The sequence below is a fragment of the Vanessa cardui genome, chromosome 6 (genome assembly GCF_905220365.1).
Source record: "Vanessa cardui chromosome 6, ilVanCard2.1, whole genome shotgun sequence".
In the NCBI taxonomy this organism is placed as follows: Eukaryota; Metazoa; Arthropoda; class Insecta; order Lepidoptera; family Nymphalidae; genus Vanessa; species Vanessa cardui.
In genome coordinates this window covers 6,654,417-6,679,484 of record NC_061128.1, presented here as the reverse complement: position 1 = coordinate 6,679,484, position 25,068 = coordinate 6,654,417, and the positions used below count along the sequence as shown (strand labels likewise).

At 31.1% G+C, this 25,068-nt stretch overlaps 3 protein-coding genes across 3 annotated transcripts; 1 reads left to right on the top strand and 2 right to left on the bottom strand.

Annotated features, from left to right (window-relative positions):
* Positions 1-6,416: 6,416 nt before the first annotated feature.
* Positions 6,417-18,223, bottom strand: LOC124530458 (doublesex- and mab-3-related transcription factor dmd-4). The gene is made up of 7 exons (XM_047104632.1): positions 18,159-18,223; positions 15,642-15,654; positions 14,761-14,931; positions 8,269-8,442; positions 7,774-7,871; positions 6,878-7,059; positions 6,417-6,709 (listed from the first exon to the last, which is right to left on the bottom strand). Exons 1-7 carry the CDS (start codon positions 18,221-18,223, stop codon positions 6,417-6,419), a joined length of 996 nt encoding a protein of 331 aa, XP_046960588.1.
* Positions 18,224-19,103: 880 nt separating this feature from the next.
* LOC124530684 (integrator complex subunit 12) lies at positions 19,104-20,320 on the bottom strand. The gene is made up of 2 exons (XM_047104938.1): positions 19,653-20,320; positions 19,104-19,455 (listed from the first exon to the last, which is right to left on the bottom strand). The coding sequence occupies exons 1-2, from the start codon at positions 20,082-20,084 to the stop codon at positions 19,159-19,161; spliced, it is 729 nt and encodes a 242-aa protein (XP_046960894.1). The 5' UTR covers positions 20,085-20,320; the 3' UTR covers positions 19,104-19,158.
* Positions 20,321-21,834: 1,514 nt separating this feature from the next.
* LOC124530323 lies at positions 21,835-24,118 on the top strand. The gene is made up of 5 exons (XM_047104450.1): positions 21,835-22,219; positions 22,365-22,586; positions 22,755-22,892; positions 22,970-23,189; positions 23,433-24,118. The coding sequence occupies exons 1-5, from the start codon at positions 21,971-21,973 to the stop codon at positions 23,903-23,905; spliced, it is 1,302 nt and encodes a 433-aa protein (XP_046960406.1). The 5' UTR covers positions 21,835-21,970; the 3' UTR covers positions 23,906-24,118.
* The last annotated feature ends 950 nt before the right edge of the window (positions 24,119-25,068 follow it).

Genomic DNA, 25,068 nt, shown 5'->3' with positions numbered 1-25,068 from the left:
TACAATGTTTCATTTTTTGACACTGAATGCACTTGCTAACAAATGTTTTAACATCTTTATCCAAGCCTGGCCAGTAAAATTTTCTTTTAATATTATTTGTCATTCTACGCACACCTGCATGACCTGCGGTGGGTAGTAAATGAAAGTCATTTAATATGTATTTTCTTTCTTCCTCATCATATATTCTTTTAACTCCTCTTAGAACATAGATACGTGGACCACTCCAGTCCTTACGTTCTTTTATTTCTTTTAACAATTCTTTTATGAAATTTTCAATTTCATTATTCTTTACTATGCATAGTTCATTTATTTTTCTAGTTTTACAAAATTCTCCTAACTTAGTCACAAATTCGGCTCGCGTAAATTGTGCCCTAAAGTTAAGATTAATATATAATATTTTTCTACGTAGACTATAAATAAAACATTCTTTCTCTTCGTATAAGTTATCATTATTTTTCAATTTATTTAACTCCTCATTATTTATAAAAGTCATTTCCACTGAATCATTTGGTATCTTTAGTACCTCAACTACTCGTGGTTGATCAGGCCACAATTCGTTAGGTTTACTAATTTTAATTGTATTATCCTGCTCTACTTTATTTTCTAAACGCTTCTTTTGGCCTCTAGTCATAACTAACAATATTTCTTCGTTCATTTGTTTTAGAGTGTCCGATGTTATGCGAATTCTAGACAAAGCGTCCGCTACGCTATTATCCTTACCTTTTACATATATAATTTTAAAGTCGTATTCTTCTAGTGCTAACCTAAACTTAAGAAGTCTACTTGAGGGGTCTTTCATTGAGAATAGATATAATAAAGGTCTATGGTCTGTCATAATCGTAAAGGATCTACCGTATACATATGGTCTAAAGTATTTTACTGCCCACACTATAGCAAGTAACTCTTTTTGAATAGTGGGGTAGTTTATTTCGGCTTTATTAAGAGGTCTGCTTGCAAAAGCTACCGGTTTCATATTTTGATTACACAAAACAGCGCCAATTGCTGTACCTGAAGCGTCAGTTTGAATGACGAATTCATTATTTTCTGAAAAATCGGGAAATTCTAATACTGGGGGACTTGTCAAAGCCTGTTTTAATGTTTCGAACCTTTTTTGACACTCTTCAGTCCAAACAAATCGTTCATATTTTCTCGTTAATTTATTTAAGGGATATGTTATTTCGGCAAAATTTTTGATAAATTTTCGATAGTAATTACAAAAAGCTATGAACCTTTTAACTTCGTCAGTATTAGTAGGTATGGGATATTTTTGTAGGATTTCGATTTTTGCAGGGTCAGGTAAAACTCCATCTTTTGAAACTAAATGTCCTAAATAAAGAATCTCTTTCTTCAAAAAATTACATTTCTTGGGATTTAATTTTAAATTAACTTTTCTTAGCCTTTCCATAACGTCAATCAAATTTTTATTATGTATGCTTAAATTTCTTCCAAACACAACTAAATCATCTAAATAAACAAAACACTTATCAAATGTTAACTCTGACATTGCAACTGACATGGCTCTGCTAAAAGCGCTAGGACTAGTCTTAAGACCCATTGGTAATCTTTTCATTTGGTATTGACCAGTGTTTGTCGTAAAAGCCGTGTATTCCCTACTTCGTTTATCTAACTCTACCTGATAGTAACTTTGATTAAGATCTAAGTGTGAGAAATAGATAGAACCACAGAGAGAGTCTAAAATTTCATTTATATTTGGCAAAGGGAACTTATCGTCCACAATGCAGTCGTTAAGTTTTCGATAGTCGATAACAAGTCTCCACTTCTTATCACTATCACTTTTTTTCGGTACTAACAAAATTGGACTTGACCACTCGCTCTTAGCTTCTTCTATAATGTCATTCTTAAGCATTTCTGTAATTTGATTATTAACTTCATTTTTTAAAGAATGGGGTAATCTATACTGCTTAACATATACCGGACTCGTATTTGGTTTCAAAGTTATTGATTGTTGATAAATATTGGTAGTATTTAATTTATCGCCTGGCAAAAAGAAAACATCTGAATACTTTGCACAAATATCCTGAATGGATTTACGCTCCTCTGTATTGAGGTGATTTAAATTTAAAATGTTTAATAAAGCTTTAGCCCTATTTAAGTCATTAGCAGTTGACGAAAAGTCGCATAACTCATAATCTTGAATCGAATATATTTCCGGTTGAAACATTGGCAAAGTAACATCATGTTCATTGGTATTTAAAATTTTAACAAGTAATCTCTTGTTTCGTATCCTACTGATACAACCTGCAAAGAAAACATTATCAGCTAATTGCTGACTGTGGATAACACAGTCATTTTCCGAATTATTATCCAAAAGTAAGTAATGAAATGATTCACAACGCGCTGGTATAAGTAAATTTTCATTAGAATAATTCAACGAATCATAAAGTGGTAAGGAACATTCCATTCCATATTTGTTTAAGGTAATGGAATTGTTTTCAAAGTTGATACTTGATACGTAGCGACACAGAAAATCTAAACCTAAAATACCGTCAGCCTTTAAAGGTAAGTTATTGAAAACATGTAGCCTTATATTAAAGTCAACATGAAACTGTTGATCACGATGAAATAAGATGACATCAGTGTAACCTATGGACTGAATTTTACCTCCAATACCATTTATGATAGTTTCGTCTCTAATTACTTTACTGTTACTGGATAATGCCTGTTTCTTTATTACAGATAATGATGCTCCTGTGTCTACTAACCAAAAATATTTCCTATTGTTAATAAAAAATGATAAATATTTGGCTTTGCCATTTAATGCCAAAATGTTATGTTTCAACACGAAAAAACTGCATTTCACTATTATTATCTGCGTTTACGGATTGATTTTGTTCAAGTTTTTCTGAATAAAATACTCTGTTTCTATTGCCACTACCACGAGATATCGAACTCGATGGATTCTCGTTCGAATCTCGTCCGCGATTCAATTTATGAAATTTAGGTCTACCATGATAATAGGTTTGGCCGCGTGGATAATTATTAAAATTTCTTCGTTTATTAAAATAACTGGAATTATTTGGCTTACCTGCGTTATTTTGTGGGAAATATGATCTTTGGACGCGAATCTGTGGTCTATTATGGGAATTAAAATGAGAATGTGACTTACCTCTTCCACGAGTGGAGAAATGCATGACATCCTCACCTCGCGACGAAGATGCAGCTGACAGCTCTTCATCTTTCGCAGCTTGAATCGCCTCGTTTAGGTGTTTGTAGTTGCGTGCTGCAATAATTGTACTTAGTCTCGAATTTCTTAGACCGTCAGAAAAACGTTGTATTGCGAATCGCTCATTAATAGGTTTTAAAATTTCGTATTTTTCAGTATCGCCGTCTACCTGAGCTATCGTTAAATCTGCAAATAAGTTTTCTATCTCGGTTCCAAACTGTTCTATAGTGCGATATCCTTGAGATACAGTTTGTAGCCGTGATTGTATTGCAGTAGGACTTTTCTTCACCAATAATTTGTTTTTTAAATCCTTAATTAAGCCTTTTGTAGAACTGTATTCGGGTAACATTCGTAATTTAGCATTCTGTGACAGTCTACTTTTTAAAACAAATGTAATTAGTAATTTTTGACCTGATGATGACAACATATCCGAATACATTTCTATAGAGTCAATGATACCTTTAATGCTGTTTTCGTTATTATTCATAACAGGAATTAAACTACATGCTGTTTTCAAATCGAACTCCATTTTTAGTTCAGGATTCGAACACGTTTCGCTAGAATCACTGTCACTACTACTCATATGACATGCAGGCTTAGAACATAAATTGATAATTTGTGAGTAGTATGACTTTATTTCATCGCTTATTGAAGCAATAAATGTAAGAGACTTAGGCTTTATTTCTTTAGAAGTAATACATTGGATTATATTCGAACTTTTCTCAAATATTTTCTCAGTTTCCGCTAACTTCTTTTTTATAACATTACCTTGATATCTTAACTTTCCCTTCTTAATTAAATATTTTCTTATCAATTTAAGTTCATCTAAACATTTAACTAAATCATCTTCCATTCCCTTATAACAACATATTAATAAAAGAAATACATACCAAGTATATTAATTCACTTACGAGTGGTTACCATGGTAGGGACTACGACCTGACACATTGCAATATGAAACTCTTTGTTTACATTATACATATTTAATCGATTAAATAATATTAATAGGATACATTTATTTTACTAGATTCTACACTAATTCGTTAACAAAAAAAAAACACCTTAAAGTTTATAAATAGCCATTTTAACAGTTTACTGTTTATTTCTGAAATTTTATTGGATCACTTTACAAAACACTCACGCACTTTTTATTAATATTAAATATAAACACCTGGTTTTCACGCACTTTCTTCGTAATTCTAATGCCGTCACTTCTCTACTGTTTGGGTATGCCTCTTGCGCGAATGATCGTCTTAAGTTGTTTTGCGTGATCTCATCCGATATCCAATTTTTATGGCATTTTTTGTACTTTTTATAAATCAAGTACAGTGCTGCAATGCCCAGTAGCACACAAATAACCAATAAAACTATGCTGATTGTAGACAGATGCATTCGTATTTCTTCAACTTGTGCCTGGTTCTAGCCTGCGGCATTTTGATTTAGAAATACTGTTTCTTTCTCGACACTGGATCGGCACATAGTTATATATTTTTTTTTTTTTTTGTAAACAGTAACGAAGAATAAACTTAAATTTCTACATATTGCTTTAATTTGAATTTATATCCAATTCTTCAACTCATGGTCCGATTTTGGAGCTGCAACACTATACTGCGATCAAATTCGCGTCGCGCGCCCCAAATATGGCAAGGATCGCCATGAGGGGACTTATGTTATTGAAACGAGTGTATTTGGAAGAAGATGATTTATTACTGATCAATTATTGCAACGATCTTAATATTTATACGCCATCTGACTTACATACTACTTATTACACTACATGTATGTCTATCTGTAGATATTCAGACTTTTTCGAGCTATTTTCATGATATTATTTGGCTAAATAATGGCATGTTTATCTATTATAATTTTATACCAATTATCGATATAAATATCGGCGAATAAAAACCATCTACACTTTAGGCGTGTTAATAAAACTTGTCATTGAGATAACTTTAACAAATGTAAAAAAAAACATGCTAACATTTTTAGTTGTTCTCACGTGCTAAACAACGAATAGAATTTCCATATTGAAACTCCAACAAAAGAGGTCGGTGCGCTATGTTGTAAAAATATGCAAGCCAGTAAATAATAGTGACATAGCGTTTAGTCGTGTCGTGTACAAATTCGGGAGTTAATCAATTTTATAAATAATCTTTTGTTTATCCAAGTTATTAGATCAGTGTTACAGAGATGTCTGTCTTCATTTAGAGTATTGTCACGAATTTGTTATTGTCTCAGACAGTAGCTCCTGGCATGTGGGGTCGGAAATTTTGTTTAGTTTACTAATTCATATTAATTTATATAAATCTTAACTTTACCTTATTTTACTTTGTGTGCATTGTGCGTAAATACATATAATCCAAATATATTGGGTGCAAGAAACTTTTTAAACCAATATTACAATTAATTGGTAAGGTTTGAAATAAATCAAAGTTTTTTCACGCGATATTTTATTCGGTTTACGTAAGTAGTATATTATATACATTGGAATTACAGCAGTTACCATATGTAACGTATTATATTATATTTGGCATTAAAATATCACCTATCAATATAATTAACAATAAATATAAATGTAAAGATAAATATTGAGATGGAATATAATGAATATACTCAAGAAATAATAAGATTACTGTTCTCTTATTGCGTACAACGATCAATAAAATACTATTAGAATTGATTATTTCCAAAGAAAAGCTATAGCTTATACTTAACATAAACTAAATTTAACATACATTCTAATTAATCTATCAGTATTGTAGTAAAGCCTTCCCCGATGAAAAAAGAAGTAAAGAAAAATAAATAAACAATTTAAACTTGAAATTTCAATTGACATGACATCAATAATGTCGGCTAAGGTATCTTAGCCGATTTAGAAAAACAGCGAGAGTTCTACAAGTACTGATTTTTTATACTTAGAACTTATTAAAATTGCAAGATATGAGAAGCCTTTAATAATAGAATTATGTTAACATAAGAAATTTCATTTATCATCGATTACTTAATAAATTTAAACGAATAACTTATGCATCCCTACTGTCAAAAATTGCGTACTTAATTTTTTTTCATTCAATGCTTTAACGGTTATATTATTACAATATAAACAACATAGATGGATACATCGGGAGTCATTCGCTCAATACCTTAAACGATCCAAGCAGATTACGTAACCATATACCTAATTGTGAGATATAAGAATTTAAGGAGTACAATAAATATCAATAGAATAAACTTAATGATGGCTGTTACACTGTCTGCAATCAGGGGTACAAGATGTAGGTGGGGCGTGAGGATGCTGAAGCGGCAACAGCAGTGGAGCAGATAGCGTAGGAAGCGCTGGCAGCGGCACCAACCACTCTGAGCCACACACTCGACCCATCACTAGCGTAGGTAGCAACGGCGCTCTGGGCCCGACCGGGCGAAACGCAGACCATCTGGTTTCCACCTCTTCTGAACTAGATACTGACTCAAATCTAAGACTCGAGCTGGAGCCAATGTTTGCAGATGATTTGTCTCGGTGAGCCTGTTAAAAAAAATCATTCGTTGTCGTAATCTCTCAAAAAGTATTTAATTACCAACTCAATTTATATTATTTACTTAAATCTGAGGTTCTTTAAAATAAAATTAAAATTATTTCAAAATGTACCAATACAATGTTAATAAAATATATCAAGATAATTACTTTGAATGTATTTTGTAAAATGAAATTCTTTACATGTATGGCGTTACAGTGTTCAACGGCACGAAGTAGGTCGTGGTTGCATCGACGCAGCACCAGCTCCAACACGGATCGCTTCTTCCCAGGAAACAGCTTACGTAACATCTCCAACCCCGCAGAACTGACGCTGCTTGAACTTTCGTCATTCGAATCTATGCTGTATTATTAAACAGGCTAATTATAATAACTTAAAATACTTATTAATTTTAGATTATCATAAAATATGAAAGACGCAGCCACGCACTGATCAATTATTATTCAGCCAAACATAAATACTTTTCTGTAAATATTGCTGTTCCAGTTGACGACGTAAGTTAGCCAGTATTACCATGGCTAGATTTACACCAGGAGCACAATTCTTCGTGTCATCGAAATTGCTTTTATAATCTTCAAAAATATATTTTTGAAAATGATAAAAGCAATTTCGATCGCCAGGGTGGCGCTATAATTTAAGGCGACACTTTTCATGACTGTCGGCATAAGAGACGTAAAATATTGATTAGTTTGTTAGTGGATGGCAAATCTAGATATATACTATTTCCTACGCTGCCTATGGACATAGTGTCTAAAGAACTGGGCCGACGGTGTCCTGTGTCACTGTTTTAAAAATAAATTACTAGTACAATGAAACCTCCTTTTATAGATAAAGTTTATGCAATATGTAAAACTTTAAAAAATAATAAATTTATGGATTACATATGCAGCGAATAAATAACTAGGGATAGTCATGAATGCCCTAACAATTACGCCGATCTCAAAACCATAACATGACATAACATACATGACATAACAAATTAAAGTTAATTTCGACATTTTTTTAAAATATACAATAATATTTGCTTGTTACACTTGTTAAAATATATAATCATACCATGATCGTGTCGCTATGTTCGTGTTTCCGACGGAATCGGGGGTCACGCTGCAACAGTCTGGCAGAGAATCACTTGTCTCGCTATCGATGTGTATCGGCTAAAATAATAAATTGTTTCATAAAGGGTTTTATATTAAAAAGTATTTTACAATTTTTAAATAATATGTATTCTGTAAAAAACTGTATTAGTTATGTTAACACAAACAATAATGAAACAATCCATTGTACCTATTTGCAAAATTGATTAATTAAAGACTTTAATACTTGAATTATTTTTTATACATACATATAATTCTATTTCAATCAATATTTAAAATATTTTAGCTAATAGTAAAATCCGCTGAAAAATCCCATTCATTCGTTTAAATTATTATTACATTTTAAAAAGCTGCTTAAAAAGCAAAAAACTCATCACTTTTATTAATTGCTTAAGACAATTTTTATTAAAATAACACAGTAGCTATTAACTACAACTGTTGTTATTTTTAAACTCACAGTTTGATCATCAGCAGCCGAATCTGGCTCGGGACCAGGACTAGGACAGGGACCAGTAACCCGCATACCGTATATACGGCCGGGTGGTAAAGCCTCCATAGCTGTTCCACTCTCGACTGAGGCTAAATGTAGAGCGATTTTATCTTCTGCTGCTTGCTGTCTTTTTAAAGCGACCTAAAAATAAGGAATTCGATCAATATTTGACACATGTATATAAAAAGTATATCATATAAATATTGTGATCTTACTGTAAAAAATACACCTTATAACATCGATTTGTATACTTTATCGTGACTTTGAGTGATCGGTAACCTGATATATAAATTAATTTAGTGGAAAATCAATGTCAAACAAAGATTGTTTGTGTTTGATGAACGGTCACCCAAGGGATCAAGCCGGGCACCATTACACCCGGGGCGAACGCTGCCTCATTGGAAATAAAAACAAAACTCGATCCCTACAAATCAAATAAATACTGATGAAGAATACAAATTGTTTAAAAGACTTATTGGAATACATATGCTCTCAAAATTTTAATATTGTATTTCAAAGGAAAGAAGTAAAAAGAGTAAAATATCATGTAATATATCTACCTCTTAAAAATTAAAGTAACAGTTATATTTAAAATATTGCTAGTTTTTCTACTCAGTAAGAAAATTCAGTTAGATGATTGTCAGTACAAACTGTCCGAATAAAAATGCACAAATTAAAATTATTTCGTTAGATAAAGGTTGATATTAGAGTCGGTAGTCCACAAAGATAAAAAATTAAATTAATTCTAATACACACAGAAAATCGGGATGAAAGTGGTAGGACATCGACAGCGATGCATTACTGTTCAAACCGATCGATGTTTCATCCGGCATCCACAGTAAACATGTGCCACTTGTTTAAATAAACCCAGCAGCGCATTAGCTGGTCTCGATTTCACTACATTAAAACACATTAACGCCTTAACATTGCATGTTATTTCTGAATTAGGTAACCGATATGTTTTGACTCTTTTCGGATCGCTTTAATATGATCCCACTATATCTAGGACCCCACATGTTGTGATATTATTAATTTTTACATTACATAAGTATTAATTAAAATATTGTTCTTTTTTAAATGAGAAAACAAATGTGAAAAGATCATAATTTCGTTTTGAAAGTCTCAATAATGGCTAATGGCTCCAATATTAGGTTAAACAGGAAGCGCTGTTAGACAATATCGATTTATACTGAGATGACCTATTGATGCATTGCAACCGTGCGAAGCCGGGGCCAGTCGCTAGTAAGAAATAAATGCAGTGTAACGTATATTTCTTACACCTTAGTGTCCTCTACTTTTTGAAGAATAGATACGGAGCTTTTCAACGCAGCTTGGTGGTTTTTTATATGACGCATGTAAATTGTTTAGGTATATGCAGGGGCAAATTGTAGTAGCATATGACATAAAAATAAAATTCAATTTAATCGTAACTGAAGGTAAATTCTTCTTATTTTTATCGCGCATATGCGACCATAACAACCAATTATAATCAGAACATTAATTATATCTAGTAATCACAAATGTTTAACAATTTTCATTGAATTATCATCATTCACCTCTTCTAACCAGGGTCACGACCACGCCTCATCAACAACAGCCTGTAAATTCCCACTGCTGGGCTAAAGGCCTCCTCTCCTTTTGAGGAGAAGGTTTGGAACATATTCCACCACGCTGTTCCAATGCGGGTTGGTGGAATACATATGTGGCAGAATTTCTATGAAATTTGTCACATGCAGGTTTCCTCACGATGTTTTACTTCACCGCTGAGCACGAGATGAATTATAAAGACAAATTAAGCACATGAATCAGCGGTGCTTGCCTGGGATTGAACCCGCAATCATCGGTTAAGATGCACGCATTCTAACCACTGGGCCATCTCGACTCTCCTCATCATCTAATTACATTAAATTCAGTGTTATTAACCTTGTAGTTTCACTTTAATTACATTCTGATGGATAAAGAAATATTAATAGTATTGAGAGCTTTCTACTTTTCGACGACGATTAATTCATTGAGTTGGAGTTTGACTTGGTTCAGAAGAGTTCCTTGGTGCTATTAATCGTGGACGTTTCATCTTTAAATTATAATCCATAATATCCTTAGTGATTACCATATGGGCCGTCGTTACTAGTGTTTTCAATGTGTTTCCAATTTATATAATATAAAACTCCATCCATTTGACAGTTGGATACAAGAGTCAAGAGACAATTGAGTATTACTAAGATGCCTACTCCTGTTTGTTATCAAGGGTTAGACACATAACATATGTTTTGATAACTTAATCCGCCTTATAGTCGATATCATCAGCTTCAAAATATGTAAATGGCGATAGGTAGATGTGATAAGACTATGGAATTGCGGAAAAGTATATTGCAATTAAAAACATTCATTTTCTTTGTTTTGGAGTGAAAATCTCATCTCTTAAATGTGATTTCTACATAAATAATGTATCTAAAACCACCGATATCCATAATATTAATATAACCTCTTTAGTAAGCAAAAGAGAAAAAAATTGAACATATTTTACCTACCCTCCTAAATATATTTTTAAAATAATTTAATTAACTAATAAGGTCCTATTCTCTAAGGTTTGGAAGTATCCTCCATTCAAGAATAGAAGAATTATGGTATTATAAACTCATTCGCTATACCCTTTTTTTAGTTATCGGTATACCCATAAAAAATGATAATTTCTTATATTTAAAAAAGATGAAAAATATACGTACTTACCTATAAAAATGTCATTAAAATTTATGTTAATATTTGTATTTAACGGTATTTCAGAGAAATTTGATTTTAACATTCCGAGACAGGGATATTATGGATACTCACAATTTGTCTATAAAATAGAGGGATAAAAGTGAACTAATCTATATTATATTAATATTATAAACGTGAAAGTTACTCTGTCTGTCTGTCTGTCGCTCTTTCACGACCAAACCGCAAAACCGAATTTGATGAAATTTGGTATGAAGCAAACTTGATCTCCAAGAAAGGACATGACAACATGACATGACAACCAACACCCTGAAACGAGAGCGAAGCCACGGGCAACTACTAGTTATTTCATAAATAAAAGTAAAATGTCGTGAGTAAATTGTATAATAATTAAAAAAATCAAATCTTTATGTATCATTAATCTGATACTTTACAATTGACTGATATATAGATTTATCTTGCTCGATCAAGAGAGATCTCATGAACTGTGAATATGTCTGTATGAAGTAGATTTCTATATTTTTTGCGATTCCAGTGTATAGGCTACATTTAATTCTTACAAAAATAGATTTGAGTCTAATCGTATGATGCTTCTTATGAATGTATGCTGATAACGCTTGCGCATGTCGCAAATCGCATTCAATAATTTTATTACACCTTTTGACTTCTTATCTTAACAATAGAATTCAGAGGGTTGACGTTAAATGAAAAAGGTCTCCTGGGGTCTCAGTTGGTATGGGTGTCCCTCAGGGATCAATTCTTGGACCTTTTCTGTTTCTCACATATATAAATGACTTGCCCTTTCTTGTTGGGAACAAACATGATATAGTATTGTTTGCTGATGACACCTCCTTAGTTTTTAAAATTAATAGAAAACATATACATATAACTATATCAATGTACTATACATTGATATAGTTATATTTTATTAACATAAGAATTAACAACATTAAATGCTTGACTATATATATACAAATATTAATTGATATAGTTATATAGTACATTGGCTTAGCGTACACAATCTTAGACTAAATAATAATAAAACTAAAATTGAGAAATTTAGTACACAAAATGTACAAAATGTAAAAGCCGATGTACTCATCAACGGGGAATCGATGGATCCAATTGATTCTGCTGAGTTTCTTGGCCTCACTATTGATGCCAAGTTGCAATGGGGCCCCCATATTAACGGATTGGCGAGTAGACTGAGTTCTGCGGCATTCGCGGTCAAAAAAATTAGATTATGTACCGATGTTGATACGGCTCGCTTAGTATATTTCAGTTACTTTCATAGTATAATGTCATACGGTATTGTGCTGTGGGGCAACGCAGCCGCTATCCATACCATATTTGTGCTATAGAATAAGAAGGCTATTCGCGCAATCTATAACCTAGGAGCTAAAGAATCGTTAAGGAATAAATTTAAAGAAATCAAGATACTGACCGTTGCTTCTCAATATATATTCTGTAATGTTATGTATGTACGAAAAAATATTAATGATTTCATGAGAAAATGTGATACTCATAACATTGGTACAAGGAACAAACACAAACTTGTTACTCCTTATACTCGGCTGCATAGAGTCAGTAACTCCTCTGTGGGGCAATGTATACGGTTTTACAACAGGATCCCAGAAAGCGTTCAAAATGCCTCTGTTGCCAAATTAAAAAAAAAATATTAAGGAACGCACAAGCGTTGCGTTTGCAAAAGGTTATTATACAATTAATGAGTTTATGATCGATAGCACACCTTGGGAATGAAACGATCGTCTCCTGGCTATTTCATCTCATATTAAATTGTTTATTTATATAATATAATATGAGACAAACAAAAAAAAATCCCGCTGAGTTCTTTTTCGCCGGTTCTTCTTAGGTCAGGGTATTTTCTTTTCCGAACCGGTGGTAGTGTTTCAATTAACCATCAATAAGAAAGTATAATGCTTCTGTATTGAATAAAGTTATTTGAGTTTGAGTTTGAGACACATTGAATGCGATAATTAGACTTATTCGTCATTAATTAATATCTTCAATTTTATTTACGCTTAAAGTATTGTCTATGCTAGGTATTATTCATATATACCGTAAGATTAAAGAGGGTGTTACCTAGAAAATATAAATAATAGCAGTTCCATCCTTGCTTCCGTCCTTATCTCGCGACCACAATTGAATTTCGATTTCGAATATCCATCGTTTTATGAATCAAGTAAATCAGTAAAAAGATGATAGGCACTTTTCACTATTCCTATTTACTAGTACTAAGATGAACTACTACTATATATACTAGTACCGAATATCAATTACTTATTCAACGGCAATATTCACATGCTTTCTAAAAGTATTTTGATTATTTAACTAAATTTTAATGTATTTTTTTAAATGTTTCGGTTATTAAAACGATAAAAAAATATACCTGCTTGTTGGTAATTTAATGAGAGATCTAGTTACAGATTATTAACGTAAAATAATACAGTTAATAATAAACACCTAAGCTTTATTTTTGTCGATATGGATAATAATTATTATGAGCTCTGCAACTTTTTATGCTACTGTACTTATTTTTCATATACTTAATATAATTTATTGTCCTAAGTAATTAAACAAGGAAATCAATGACGCAAATAATGAACATCCAATAACATTTTTTAATTTTTCATAAAATATAAAGAAATCAAATTTAAGTTTGACGTTTGAAAATAAGTGACATCATTTTATCTATACATATAATAAAATTGGAGTGTCTGTTTGTAATATTAAAATAGCCTTAAATACACGGTACATAGAACAAAATAACATTTTTTAAAATTTTGTCTGTCTGTCTGTCAGAAATTAGCCGGAACAAACGTTCCGGCTAATTTCTGGAACGGCTGGACCGATTTTGACGGGACTTTCACCGGTAGATAACTGATATAATAAGGAGTAACTTAGGCTAGAATAATATTTTTTTTGTTAGATTCATACGCGTACCAGTTCGCAGGACAACTAGTGGAAAATAAAATTCCTGAGATAGTTAAAATTTTGAATTTAATCAAACTTAGATCGCTAAAAATTATGATTATGATTAGGTATATTTTTCGAGTTTGAATGGAATCGAACAAACGGTGACGGTAAAATGATGAAAAATATAGATGATCCCTATCAAATCTAATTAACCATAATTTTAGCTCTATTGTAGGAAAACCTTATAGTTAACAAAATATAAGTGTAAGAATTTTATTAAATAGGTACTTATACTAAGTCAATTTTCAATCTTTGTTTTTTTTACACGTCGATTTTTAAAGAAATCTTGTAACCACTAGGTACTTGCCTTTCTCATGACGAATTTTGTTTTTATTAAAACAAAAGTAATAAAGTAAAAAATATGAACATTTAATTTAACACACTGTAATTTTATAAATATTAGATTTAATATGCACATATGAATTAAAATAAATATTTCTTTTAAATTCAACCAGCTGTGTATTTTTTTCAAAAAAGGGTGTATAAATGGAATCTAAGTTTTGAGTTACATTAAATTAAAGACAACAAAATAGGTAGGTACCATAATACTTTATAAAAAATAACAAAATCCTTTATAAATAAGGTATCGGCGGCACAGTACAATTGGTAGTAAAGAAATACCAAGGTACTTTAACTATTACATATCTCTACATTAAGTAGATTACATAGGAATCTTACTTTCATGTATTAATTCACATAAATTGTTATAGGAAATAAGGTAATCGAATGATTGAACGAACTCACCTGAGCAGCCATGATCCTTTGCCTCTCCTTTATCAATCCGCACTTGGGACACTGACAATCTCGATAGGCACATGCCTTTTTATGGCCACGGAGACTAGATATAAGGCCATGATTTCGACATCGAGCACATTTCGGTACACGGGCCCGGCCGTTATTCATTTTAAGATTACACTCGTATTTTTACGTAAATCAGGTACCTATCTAGTTTTAATACTTATATTTAAACAAAAGCAAACACTTTGGATATATCCTACATTAATTAATGAAGACGAGCAAGTAAATTAAAAAAACACAGAGTATCATTACATATAATTTGAAATAAAAGGAATATACCTAGTTTAGAAAATAATATTATTATGAATTTATAAATATCGTTAAATATCGTTACTTAAAATAAATCCAGCATCTTTGTATCAAATCTAACATATGTCACAGATTTTAAAAATTAACAAAATCGACCGCCCACACAACACTCCGCCCTGAAACTATCGATAAGCTTTGATTGTTTACTCCGAAACGTTAAGATGGAAGGCGTCGCTACAAATTACTGGTATCTATAGCTGGCATATAATCCTCAACCCCATACTATAGATAATAGAGTCAAATTCCTGAAGTCACTGCAGCATCCCGATCATTCTTGTCCGCCCCCGCTCGGAATTCAGCCAATCAGATTCTGCTAACAACCCTATTGGTTACAATAGGTTGTTGGCATAACGACGGAAACTACAGTGTAGCTTTTGGCTTGTATTTCACTTATAAAAGCAACAAAGTGCTATAAGATTACATAATTATATTTCAGTATTTTGTATTTTTCCTTTTTATAGCATATAAGAAGAGATAAAATATAAAATTTCGTTAAAGAAAATGGTAACAATACCTACCTTATGGGTATACCTGAAAAATGAAAATATATATTATACTTTATTCCAAAAATAACAGGAATAAGCCAAATAAACAAAATCTGACAGCAAAATAAACGTGATATCGTTGGTCGAGAGCTTTTTAAATCTGTGATATACACTATGGATTTGTTTTTAACGTCGACGAAAGTGTTATCGGTATTTTGGAAGTAAAATTAAAGTGTAAATAAGTGGGTAAGTGCAATAGTGTTATAAATAATGATATATTAATCATAATAGTGCACAATCATTTAATCGCATGATTCGCATGAAATACGTAAAAATAATGTTTGTTACCTTTTTTCCTAATTCCATTGGAATAGACTAAAGGTAGGCATAAATAAATATTGCACAGTTTTTTTTAATAATATATACACATTATTACTACTTTTTTATGTATCACACTTAAGAAATGTATATGATGATATGTATTATTGCAACTACAAAATTGAATACAAATGAAAAAACTGGTAGAGAAAATGTTTAGTATAAATTACATGTGCTATATGGCGCTAACGTAGATATGCCTACCTAAATAGGAGTACATGCAATAAAAGACCATAAGACAAAACATTGTGATGAATGAAAGTATGATTTTGTTTCGTCCTCCTTTCTTAATTCTTTTATATAATCTTTAAAAAATACGAAATCGGTTGGCCAGGCTGAAGAAATATCACCAATTTTAAGTAATTTAATTAATTTGTCGTTTAACCCTGGCAATTTTCCTTCAAGCTTAACTACGTCCGTTGTAAAACAAATAAGCAAAAAATGTAGCTTTACAGAGATAAACAATATCACTTATCTCCATAATTTCAAAAATTTTCAAGAGGACCATACACAAACGTATCAAGAGTTACCTTATTGTGTATAAGAATTATTAGTGGGAAAGAAACCCACATAACCCGGTTTCCCCCTATGGTCTGGGTACATTTCTAAAGGCTACACTGCGAGAAAAAAAAATAAAAATTGTAGACGTACTGGATACCAGTGTGCCAGCTTAACTTACCTATTTACTGTTTCTTACGTTACCGTGTTTTTTTTTATTAATTGTAATATATACCTACATCCATCTAGTTTTCTATTGTTTCAATTATAATCGGTTGTTATAAACATTCACAAATTGTACCGACTTGTCAGTGCAAGTCAAAGGCGTCGCTGCTGCATTTATTCAATCGGGCTGCTCGGAGCAGCTTGCTCCAGTACGGTTGTATATTTATACATCCGTACTGGAGCAAGCTGCTCCGAGCAGCCCGATTGAATAAAGTTTATTTAAACATACGAGTATATTACATGAGACAGAATTTTATCTCGTTTGTGTCATACAAATTTAAATATTACGCTATATATTTTATACAGATGTTTACATGTTTGCTCCGCAACTGAACACGAGATGAACATAAACCTTAAGTATAAACTAAAGATTACAGGACCATAGTTCTTGCCCGTATTTGTACCTATAACAAATTAAAGGGACAGAAAAACTATGATTTGTTTTTGCATGATTTAAATCTGTGTAATGTTATAATCTTGGAGCTAGAGACTCTCTTCGGGATGTTTTTAACAAAGTAGGATACTCACTGTTGCGACGCAATATATTTACAACAATATTATGTATATTCACAGTAACATTGATCACTTTGAAAAAATCAGTGATAATCATTGTATGTGCACTAGGTGTAAGGATAAGCTTATAACGCCAAGTTTCCGACTCCGCAAAGTCAATAAATCCTTCTTGGGGCAAGGTATCCGTTTCTATAATAAAATTCTGCAGACATTTTTAACTTTGCCGTTTCGTAAATTCAGATCGTTTGTAAAAAATACATTGGAAAAAGCATAGGTATTATTCGATACAAGATTTTATAGATGATAAAAAACCGTGGAGTTAATACCTGTTGACTTCCAAGCAGGATATATTAATTTAAACAATTGTATTTAACTAACATGACTTTGTATTTTTTAAATATTAAAAAAGAGTAACTACTGAATTTCTTGCCGGTTCTTCTCGGTAGAATTTACTTTCCGAACGGGTGGTAGCTTCACTTAATTGTAAAATAGGTAACGCTTCAAAAGTGCTTGTAAAAGCCTACATGAATAAAGTTTATTTTGATTTGATTTGATTTAACTGACACGTTATAATTAGCTAAAATCTGGTATAGTGTAATGATAATCCATGATTATTTAGGATTCGTGAAACAATGACGTTTCTACTGTGGTAATGTTTTCATCGGAAATTATACGGCCATAATATTTACGAGTATATAAATAGGAAAATAATTTATTGTGTTATATATTATAATAGTAATCATTTTTATTTTATTTTTTTAATATTGGATAACATCACATACATTACTCTGATCCCAATGTAAGTAGCTAAAGCACTTGTGTTATCAAAAATCAGAAGTAACGACGGAACCACAAACACCCAGACTCAAGACAACACAGAAAACTATTTTATTTTTATTTTTTCTACATCAACTTGGACGGGAATCGAACACGGACCTCGGAATAGCGTAGCCATGAAAACCGGTGTAGTCTACTCGACAACGGAGGTCGTTAAATATCATTTTAGGATACATAATAGCAGCTCAACTAAAAAAATACATGATATTTGTTAACCTAATCTTTGTTTATCATTTCTCCTTCTTGTTTTGAAATTTGGTAATCTCATACTGGTTGTGGATTGCCTGTACCATCCAATTGTGAGAGAAATAATAGAATCCCTATGAGTTTCTACACATGATAAAGTTCTATTATCTTAAACAGATAGCCCATCGCCATGAAAAATAGCAAATTTAGGTCTGTGAAATGAATGAAATGACATTGGTGTAAAGCATATTTCTTGCGGTTATACATTCACCAATTCACCGAACAATATATTGGAAGTCAGTGTCATCGATATTTTTTCTCTTATAGTAAATGTAAAATGTGTTCTAATATAATGAATTTTGAATAAAATAAAAACTACATTATGTTCTACAAAACTATTTTCAAATTATTTCCCATATCTGATATAAAACAATTATTAAACAATATTTCTAAAACTATCTACTATATATTATAATCCATATCTAATAGTATATATAATATTATATACTATTAGATATGGATTATACGCATATATTTCACAAAATCTCTTTTTTTTTGTGTAGCCTACTTGAGTAAATACCACTCATTCATATTATATTCTAGTGCCAAACACCAATACTCAGTATTGTTGTTAGAGGGGTACATGAGCCAGTGTAAGGCACACTGCTTGCACAAGGGACATAACATCTTAGTTTCCAAGGTCGCTGCCACAATTGTATATATTTTATTCACAATTGTGGCAATTGTATATATTAAATATACAATTGTGGCAGTGGTAACTACTTACAATTAGATAGCTGATTAACCTGCCTACTAATAACATTAATAATATGTTAATAATAAAAAGCCATTTATAATATGTTAATATTGTTTATTATCCATGTTTTCTATTACAAACTACATATATTTCAATTTATTTGTTCTTCTTTTTTTCATGTTGCTTTGCTGCCTTTTTTTTCATGATCTGTATTCTTTTATCGGCTGATATTATGTTAATATTAGGAGTGACAACTTTTGAAGGTGAAGACGATGAGGAACTGCTAGAAGATATCTTGACTGGGGTTGTAGATCCAGATACTCGAGTAGGGGATTTAGACGGTGATGATGAGGTATTTGTAAAACCACTTGCAAATCCTTGAGTCGTGAGACATGAGGCACACTGCCATCCCGATGCCATATCATTGTCACTTATTACAGGTTTATGGCAATCCTGAAAAAAAAAGTTTTTTAATTATACCATAATGAAATATTTCACATAAATTGAGGTTTTGGATAATTTACAGTTTATATTTTAGGGACTAATGTAACATTAATAACTTAATTATTATGAATAATATTTTAATTGTTTAATTATTAAAATAAAAACTTTACTTATCATTTTGCAAGTATTTAGTAAACTATAATTACCTGATGATACAGTGAATGGCAAGCATCACACTCTACCAAGCGATTGCCTGCTTGCACTGCTATTTGACGGCAAACAACGCAAGTCAAATCTTCTTGCAAAAAATCAAAAGCAAGTTCTCCATCCATAACCGACCCATCATCATTTTCTCTCTCTGGAATCTGTATTTGTTGTGGACTTTGCTGCGGAATCGCAACAGTCTTTGTAATACTCGATGTTTTGTCATTCTTATGCTTCGATCGAGACGGAGATTCGAGTTTTTCTTCAATAAGATATTTTTTAGGTAAAACTTGTCCAAGAGTTTTCGAATTCCCATAGGTCTGTCGAATCACATCATCAAGCGTTAGGCGTAATTGTTCTGTTGAATCGGAAGCACTCGAATGAAGATATTTTAAGCATAACTTAATAGATGGGTCAAAATCAATTGAAGACATTTTTATAAGATTATAAACAAGAAATCCTAACTCTTTTCCAGGACTTGCTGAGTTTTATAAATTTTATTAATGTATTTAGCTTACAACCCCTTCTTGATACGAGTGCCAGATCTGAAAAGAGTAACCACTTTAACAGAATAATTTAATTCAAAAATAATTATATTAAAATATAGTTTTAGGCGTATCAGTATATCAGGCGTAATAACTATAACTATTAGCTTACTAAGCTAAGCTAGTAGCGCGCTAGTTGACAAAACTTTTGACAGTTGACAGTTGACACTTAATTTATTATTTAACAAATAGACGTAGGTAACTCTAGGCTCTAGATAGGTACTCAATTCTTTGCCGGCAGGGCAAAGATTATTTCGTCAATGTCACGTAGGAAAGGCTCTATACTCCAGCCACATTCGATCTGGAATTTTAGTAAACAAACCATGTGTCATCATAATTAGGGTTGATACACTCTTAATAAAAAATAATAATTATTATAATTACAACTATATTCATTATAACACAATTTCCTGTTTAAAGACAAGAATTTTAATTTAGTACAGAATCCAAAAATTTTATTTAGCCGGTCAATACATAATTTATATGAAAATTAGCTTAAAATAAAAGTTTAAAAAATTTTAATTACCACTATAATATAATTACAAAACTAACAACCCTATATTTTAATACTGACGTAAAGAAATCGCAGGTTTGTAACATTTGGAGTGTTTTTAAGCAATTGGCAGATTTAGGAAGGTATATAATAGCGATACAGGCTCTTCGTAATTGGTGGAGTATATTTTTAGTCGTATTATAATGGTAGTATAACCACAACAGGTTAAGAATGTTAACATTACACACAATGTTTCATTAGACATAGATTAAAAAAAGATATCTTGTTTTGGCTAGCATAAATATAGCACTAAATCACTGTTTCAAATTAATCTTAATGAGTCCTGTCGTTTGGGAGGCGATAGATAAAGTTAATAAAGCGAATTATATAACTACGAGGTAATTTCTGATATCATTTTAAAATTGGAGGTATTATTTTTGAGATCTACATTATTCCAGATGATCATAAGTATTATAATTATAACCAAGAATGCGCTTAGTCCTTTGTCTTAAATATTTTATTATTAATCATCAGATTTAATTTTTATTAACATCAAAAATAATTGTTGTACATATTTCTAAAAATGTTTTGAGCATCTGCCTGACGTTGGTTGCTAAGCAACGCTTTGTTATTAAACATTCCACATCGAATTAGGCTGGAGTATAGATAAAAAAATTATAAATTTTCTCTTAATATTAGTATTATGTCATAAATGTCATTATAATACTACACACATACAAATAAAAAAAGATTAACAATAGCCTCAGCCATAAGGCTATGGCTATTGTAGGCCCATTAGTTTGTCCGCCTACAAAGCTACCCACGCTTTACCTACGCTTATGAATAATTACTAATAACGGTCTATATTTTTTTAAGGATTTTTGTCTTACTTTTTATTTAGTTTTATTAACGATCAGACATTTTTTTAATTGGACAAACTGCCATATGATTAAATTTTAAAATATGAAATGAATGAAATTAATTAAAAAATTTAGATTTTAGGTATTTGTATTGGTATGCAAAACCGAATAACTTTTTTTAATTCGTATCGTGTTACGTCACCTTTGTAGGCAAAGGCAAATATTTAAGGCAAAGTCAAAATAAAGGATGGTATTGACATTTAACTAAAGTTTCGTGTTTTGACATTTTATTATTTTTCAAATGCATGTCGTCAACGTTCGCCTCAAACTTAATAATAATAACTTGAATATTAATATTTAGGACCGTGAAAAGTACCCATGTGAAGATTTTTTGAAAAAAAGAAGCATTCTAAAGTTCAATCATGTTGAAAATGTATATATTATTTTATATTTTATTTGTTAATATTGCTCTTAACAAATGTAATATCCAGATAGGCCCAGAGCCTTGGGACTACGTGAATAATGTGAATTCAGATGTGATTGACGAGGATATACCACCTGATCTTAAAGACAAGCCCCAGCGAAAATTACAAACTACCAATAACATAGGTATTGGTGAATGGTTTTATAAAAGGATATTAACCATTGTTTTAAAAGGGGGCCAAATGAAGGTATGTTAACAAGGCTCAAGATCATTTTAGGCAGTTTTTATACTTAACATAAGCTATAACAATAACGCAAAACAATAAACAAACACACCATGAGGAAATTGTTTAAAATGAAATACTAAATCAAATTTATATATTAAATTTACAGAAAAATGAGGATGGTTCTATTGACATATCACTGCATATGAAATATAATGAAGAACGTTGGAATATTCTTGATGGTTATATCAAACCTAATACTGCATATTCTGAAGATATGTATAGACGTTCGATTGGATATATAGAGGAAGCTATAATTAAACCAAGTATCAGTGAGAAGATTGTCCTTGCATGGAGTGAATACTTCCAACTTTATTTAACAGAATATAAGGTAAAATATTCAGTAAAATATATAATTAACTAGCATATTATATTTACAATAGTAACTGCTATTATAAAATGATATTGTTTTTTATATCTTACCTGAGCAGTTTATTGTCCAGTAAAAGCAGAATTCCAATTTTTTTAACTTTATAATCAGGGTCAATTTTATTTCCAGACATACATCATGTGGGCTGCAAGTATTTCAGCAGGAATCTTGACAGTATTGTGGATGTGGAATCATATATCACATAAACATGTAATAATATTAATAATTATTGGTCTTTATTTATATGAAGTATTAATATCTTATAAGGTAAGCCAATCAAATCATCTAATTGAACATAATAAAAAGATGTAGAATTTAATACTAAGTTTTATTAATAATTTTAGGAGGCTGAAAAACAAGAACTCGATAGATTCATAACTGCTGTTAACACTTGCAAGTGGTACATTTGGACAACGGAGTGTCATGTGCCACCGCCCGATCCTCTTATATTCCTGAAACACATGAATCCACTCAAAATTGGCATCCGTATGTTTACCACATTGATATCAGAACCCATGATAACAATTAGCGAAACCATTAAAGTTATTATTCATGGAATTACTGGTAAGACTTATTTTTATGTTGGTTGTCACATGAGGCTATGCTCTGGTTTTAAGGGATGGTTGTCAGGTTTTTTGTATGATAAAGTAGCTTGTCCTAGGTTCATACCACATGCCTGTTAAAGTGTAACAGTGCGTAACTGACAGAGTTACTATCACATTTATAATATTAGTTTAGATCAAATATCATTATGATTATAATTTAATATTTATGTTAAGCGATTTTAAGAATTGTTTTCTTTTTCAGATGGATTGTGGTTTCCATTGAACAAAATAATGTATGGAATTCTGGTTGTTACATTCATGATACTCCTGGTGTTTTTGCTGATAATGATAATATTTAATTATATTCTAAACATTCCATTTAAGTTAAGTTTTTTGGGTATTCTCAGTATTGGTTTAAGTCAACGTAATAGAAGTATGCAAAATACCATTGTTACTGAGCCAATTGGTGCACCTCAAAGGGACAATACCGATAGAATTAGTGGCGAAAACTTGTCGAAGCTTTTAGAAGTGTACACACGTGCATTGAATTCTGTTAACTCTTCACAAATACAACAAAGAGGTACACCACGAAACACCAATCCATCACTGACATATAAATCAAAATTGACAAGATCAGCAAGTACCGGACGATTACCTAATTATGAAAGTGAATGTCATAATAATAACCATATTTTACAACCATATAAGCATAATGGAAGTGGAGATGCTCATTAAAATTAAACTCTTTTTTATCTGAATAACAACAACTTGTATAGTATGACACAACTAAGCGTTTGAATAAAGATCATATTCACACAAGAACCTAATATTGATAATTTGGGATAGCGTACTTAATTCGAATGTAATCAGTTTTACGAATTTTGCTGATGCTACATCTTAAGTTGTGTCATACTACAACTTAGCATTCCAGTAATCTGTAATAAAGTTAATCTTTACTTAAAATATGTTAAAATCTGCTTAAAAAATCAATTTATTGTTTGTCTAGTTTTAGCTGTATACATCCTTAACTTATTGAATATATATATATTTATATCATTATATTTCGTGTATATAATTCATTTTAGAGACTAACACTTATTCATATTGTTTTTCACACATTTTTTCTTTTTTTTAAATGTGATATGGATAACCTTGTATATACAACTTGGGGATAGTATAAAAATAAAACTTATTTAATTTTAAATGTAAATTTAATTCGAAGTCTAATCAAGTTAATTAAGTATTGTAACAAATGTTTTTAATAACCATGTTTTTTTTTTAATATAGTTTGTAAATAAATAAACATTTTTAATGATAATTTTTATTTCATTTTTGTGATGCTTAGTGAGTAGTGTTGTAAGAAAATTAAAATATATTATCAACTAGAAATATTTCGTTCAGATAAAAGAAGCATATTTTATATTAAAAAATGATACAACAGTATCTAAGTAAGAAGCAAATTCTAATCTCGATTTAATTTCTTACATTCTAAACGCTATTGGTCAACCAACATTCGCAACCCCATAATTGATTACATAACAAAACATTATAAATATGTACAGCTATCACTTGTGGGTTGATTTAATAAGTTTCATTATATACCTCTTACACAAATCCAGCTAAGCTTTAACCATAATATTCGTGTGGCGCCACTATACTCAACTAGCCTACTCTAGTTAACTATAGAATCTATATGGACTAATCAAAGATGAACCATTTTAAATAGATGTGAACACTAATTTATAATTTAATTACTTAAAGTATAAATTTAGGCATAGAATTTGAATGTCTTAATAGTTAAAGAGAAATTCCTAGAGTAGATAGAGGTTATTTGCTTGTATTGAAGCATTTTATAGTGACTGAATTCGTCCCAAATAAAAAAACAATTCAAAAGGATA

Coding starts and splice junctions, on each gene's coding strand:
- LOC124530684 (XM_047104938.1), bottom strand. CDS start 20,084: ATGTCTTCAATTGATTTTGACCCATCTATTAAGTTATGCTTAAAATAT. Junction 19,456..19,652: donor GCCATTCACTGTATCATCAG/GTAATTATAGTT, acceptor TTTTTTTTTCAG/GATTGCCATAAACCTGTAAT.
- LOC124530458 (XM_047104632.1), bottom strand. CDS start 18,223: ATGATATTTAACGACCTCCGTTGTCGAGTAGACTACACCGGTTTTCAT. Junction 7,060..7,773: donor AACATAGCGACACGATCATG/GTATGATTATAT, acceptor TTAATAATACAG/CATAGATTCGAATGACGAAA. Junction 6,710..6,877: donor AAAGAATTTCATTTTACAAA/ATACATTCAAAG, acceptor ATTTTTTTTAAC/AGGCTCACCGAGACAAATCA.
- LOC124530323 (XM_047104450.1), top strand. CDS start 21,971: ATGTTGAAAATGTATATATTATTTTATATTTTATTTGTTAATATTGCT. Junction 22,587..22,754: donor TTTATTTAACAGAATATAAG/GTAAAATATTCA, acceptor TTTTATTTCCAG/ACATACATCATGTGGGCTGC. Junction 22,893..22,969: donor AAGTATTAATATCTTATAAG/GTAAGCCAATCA, acceptor TAATAATTTTAG/GAGGCTGAAAAACAAGAACT.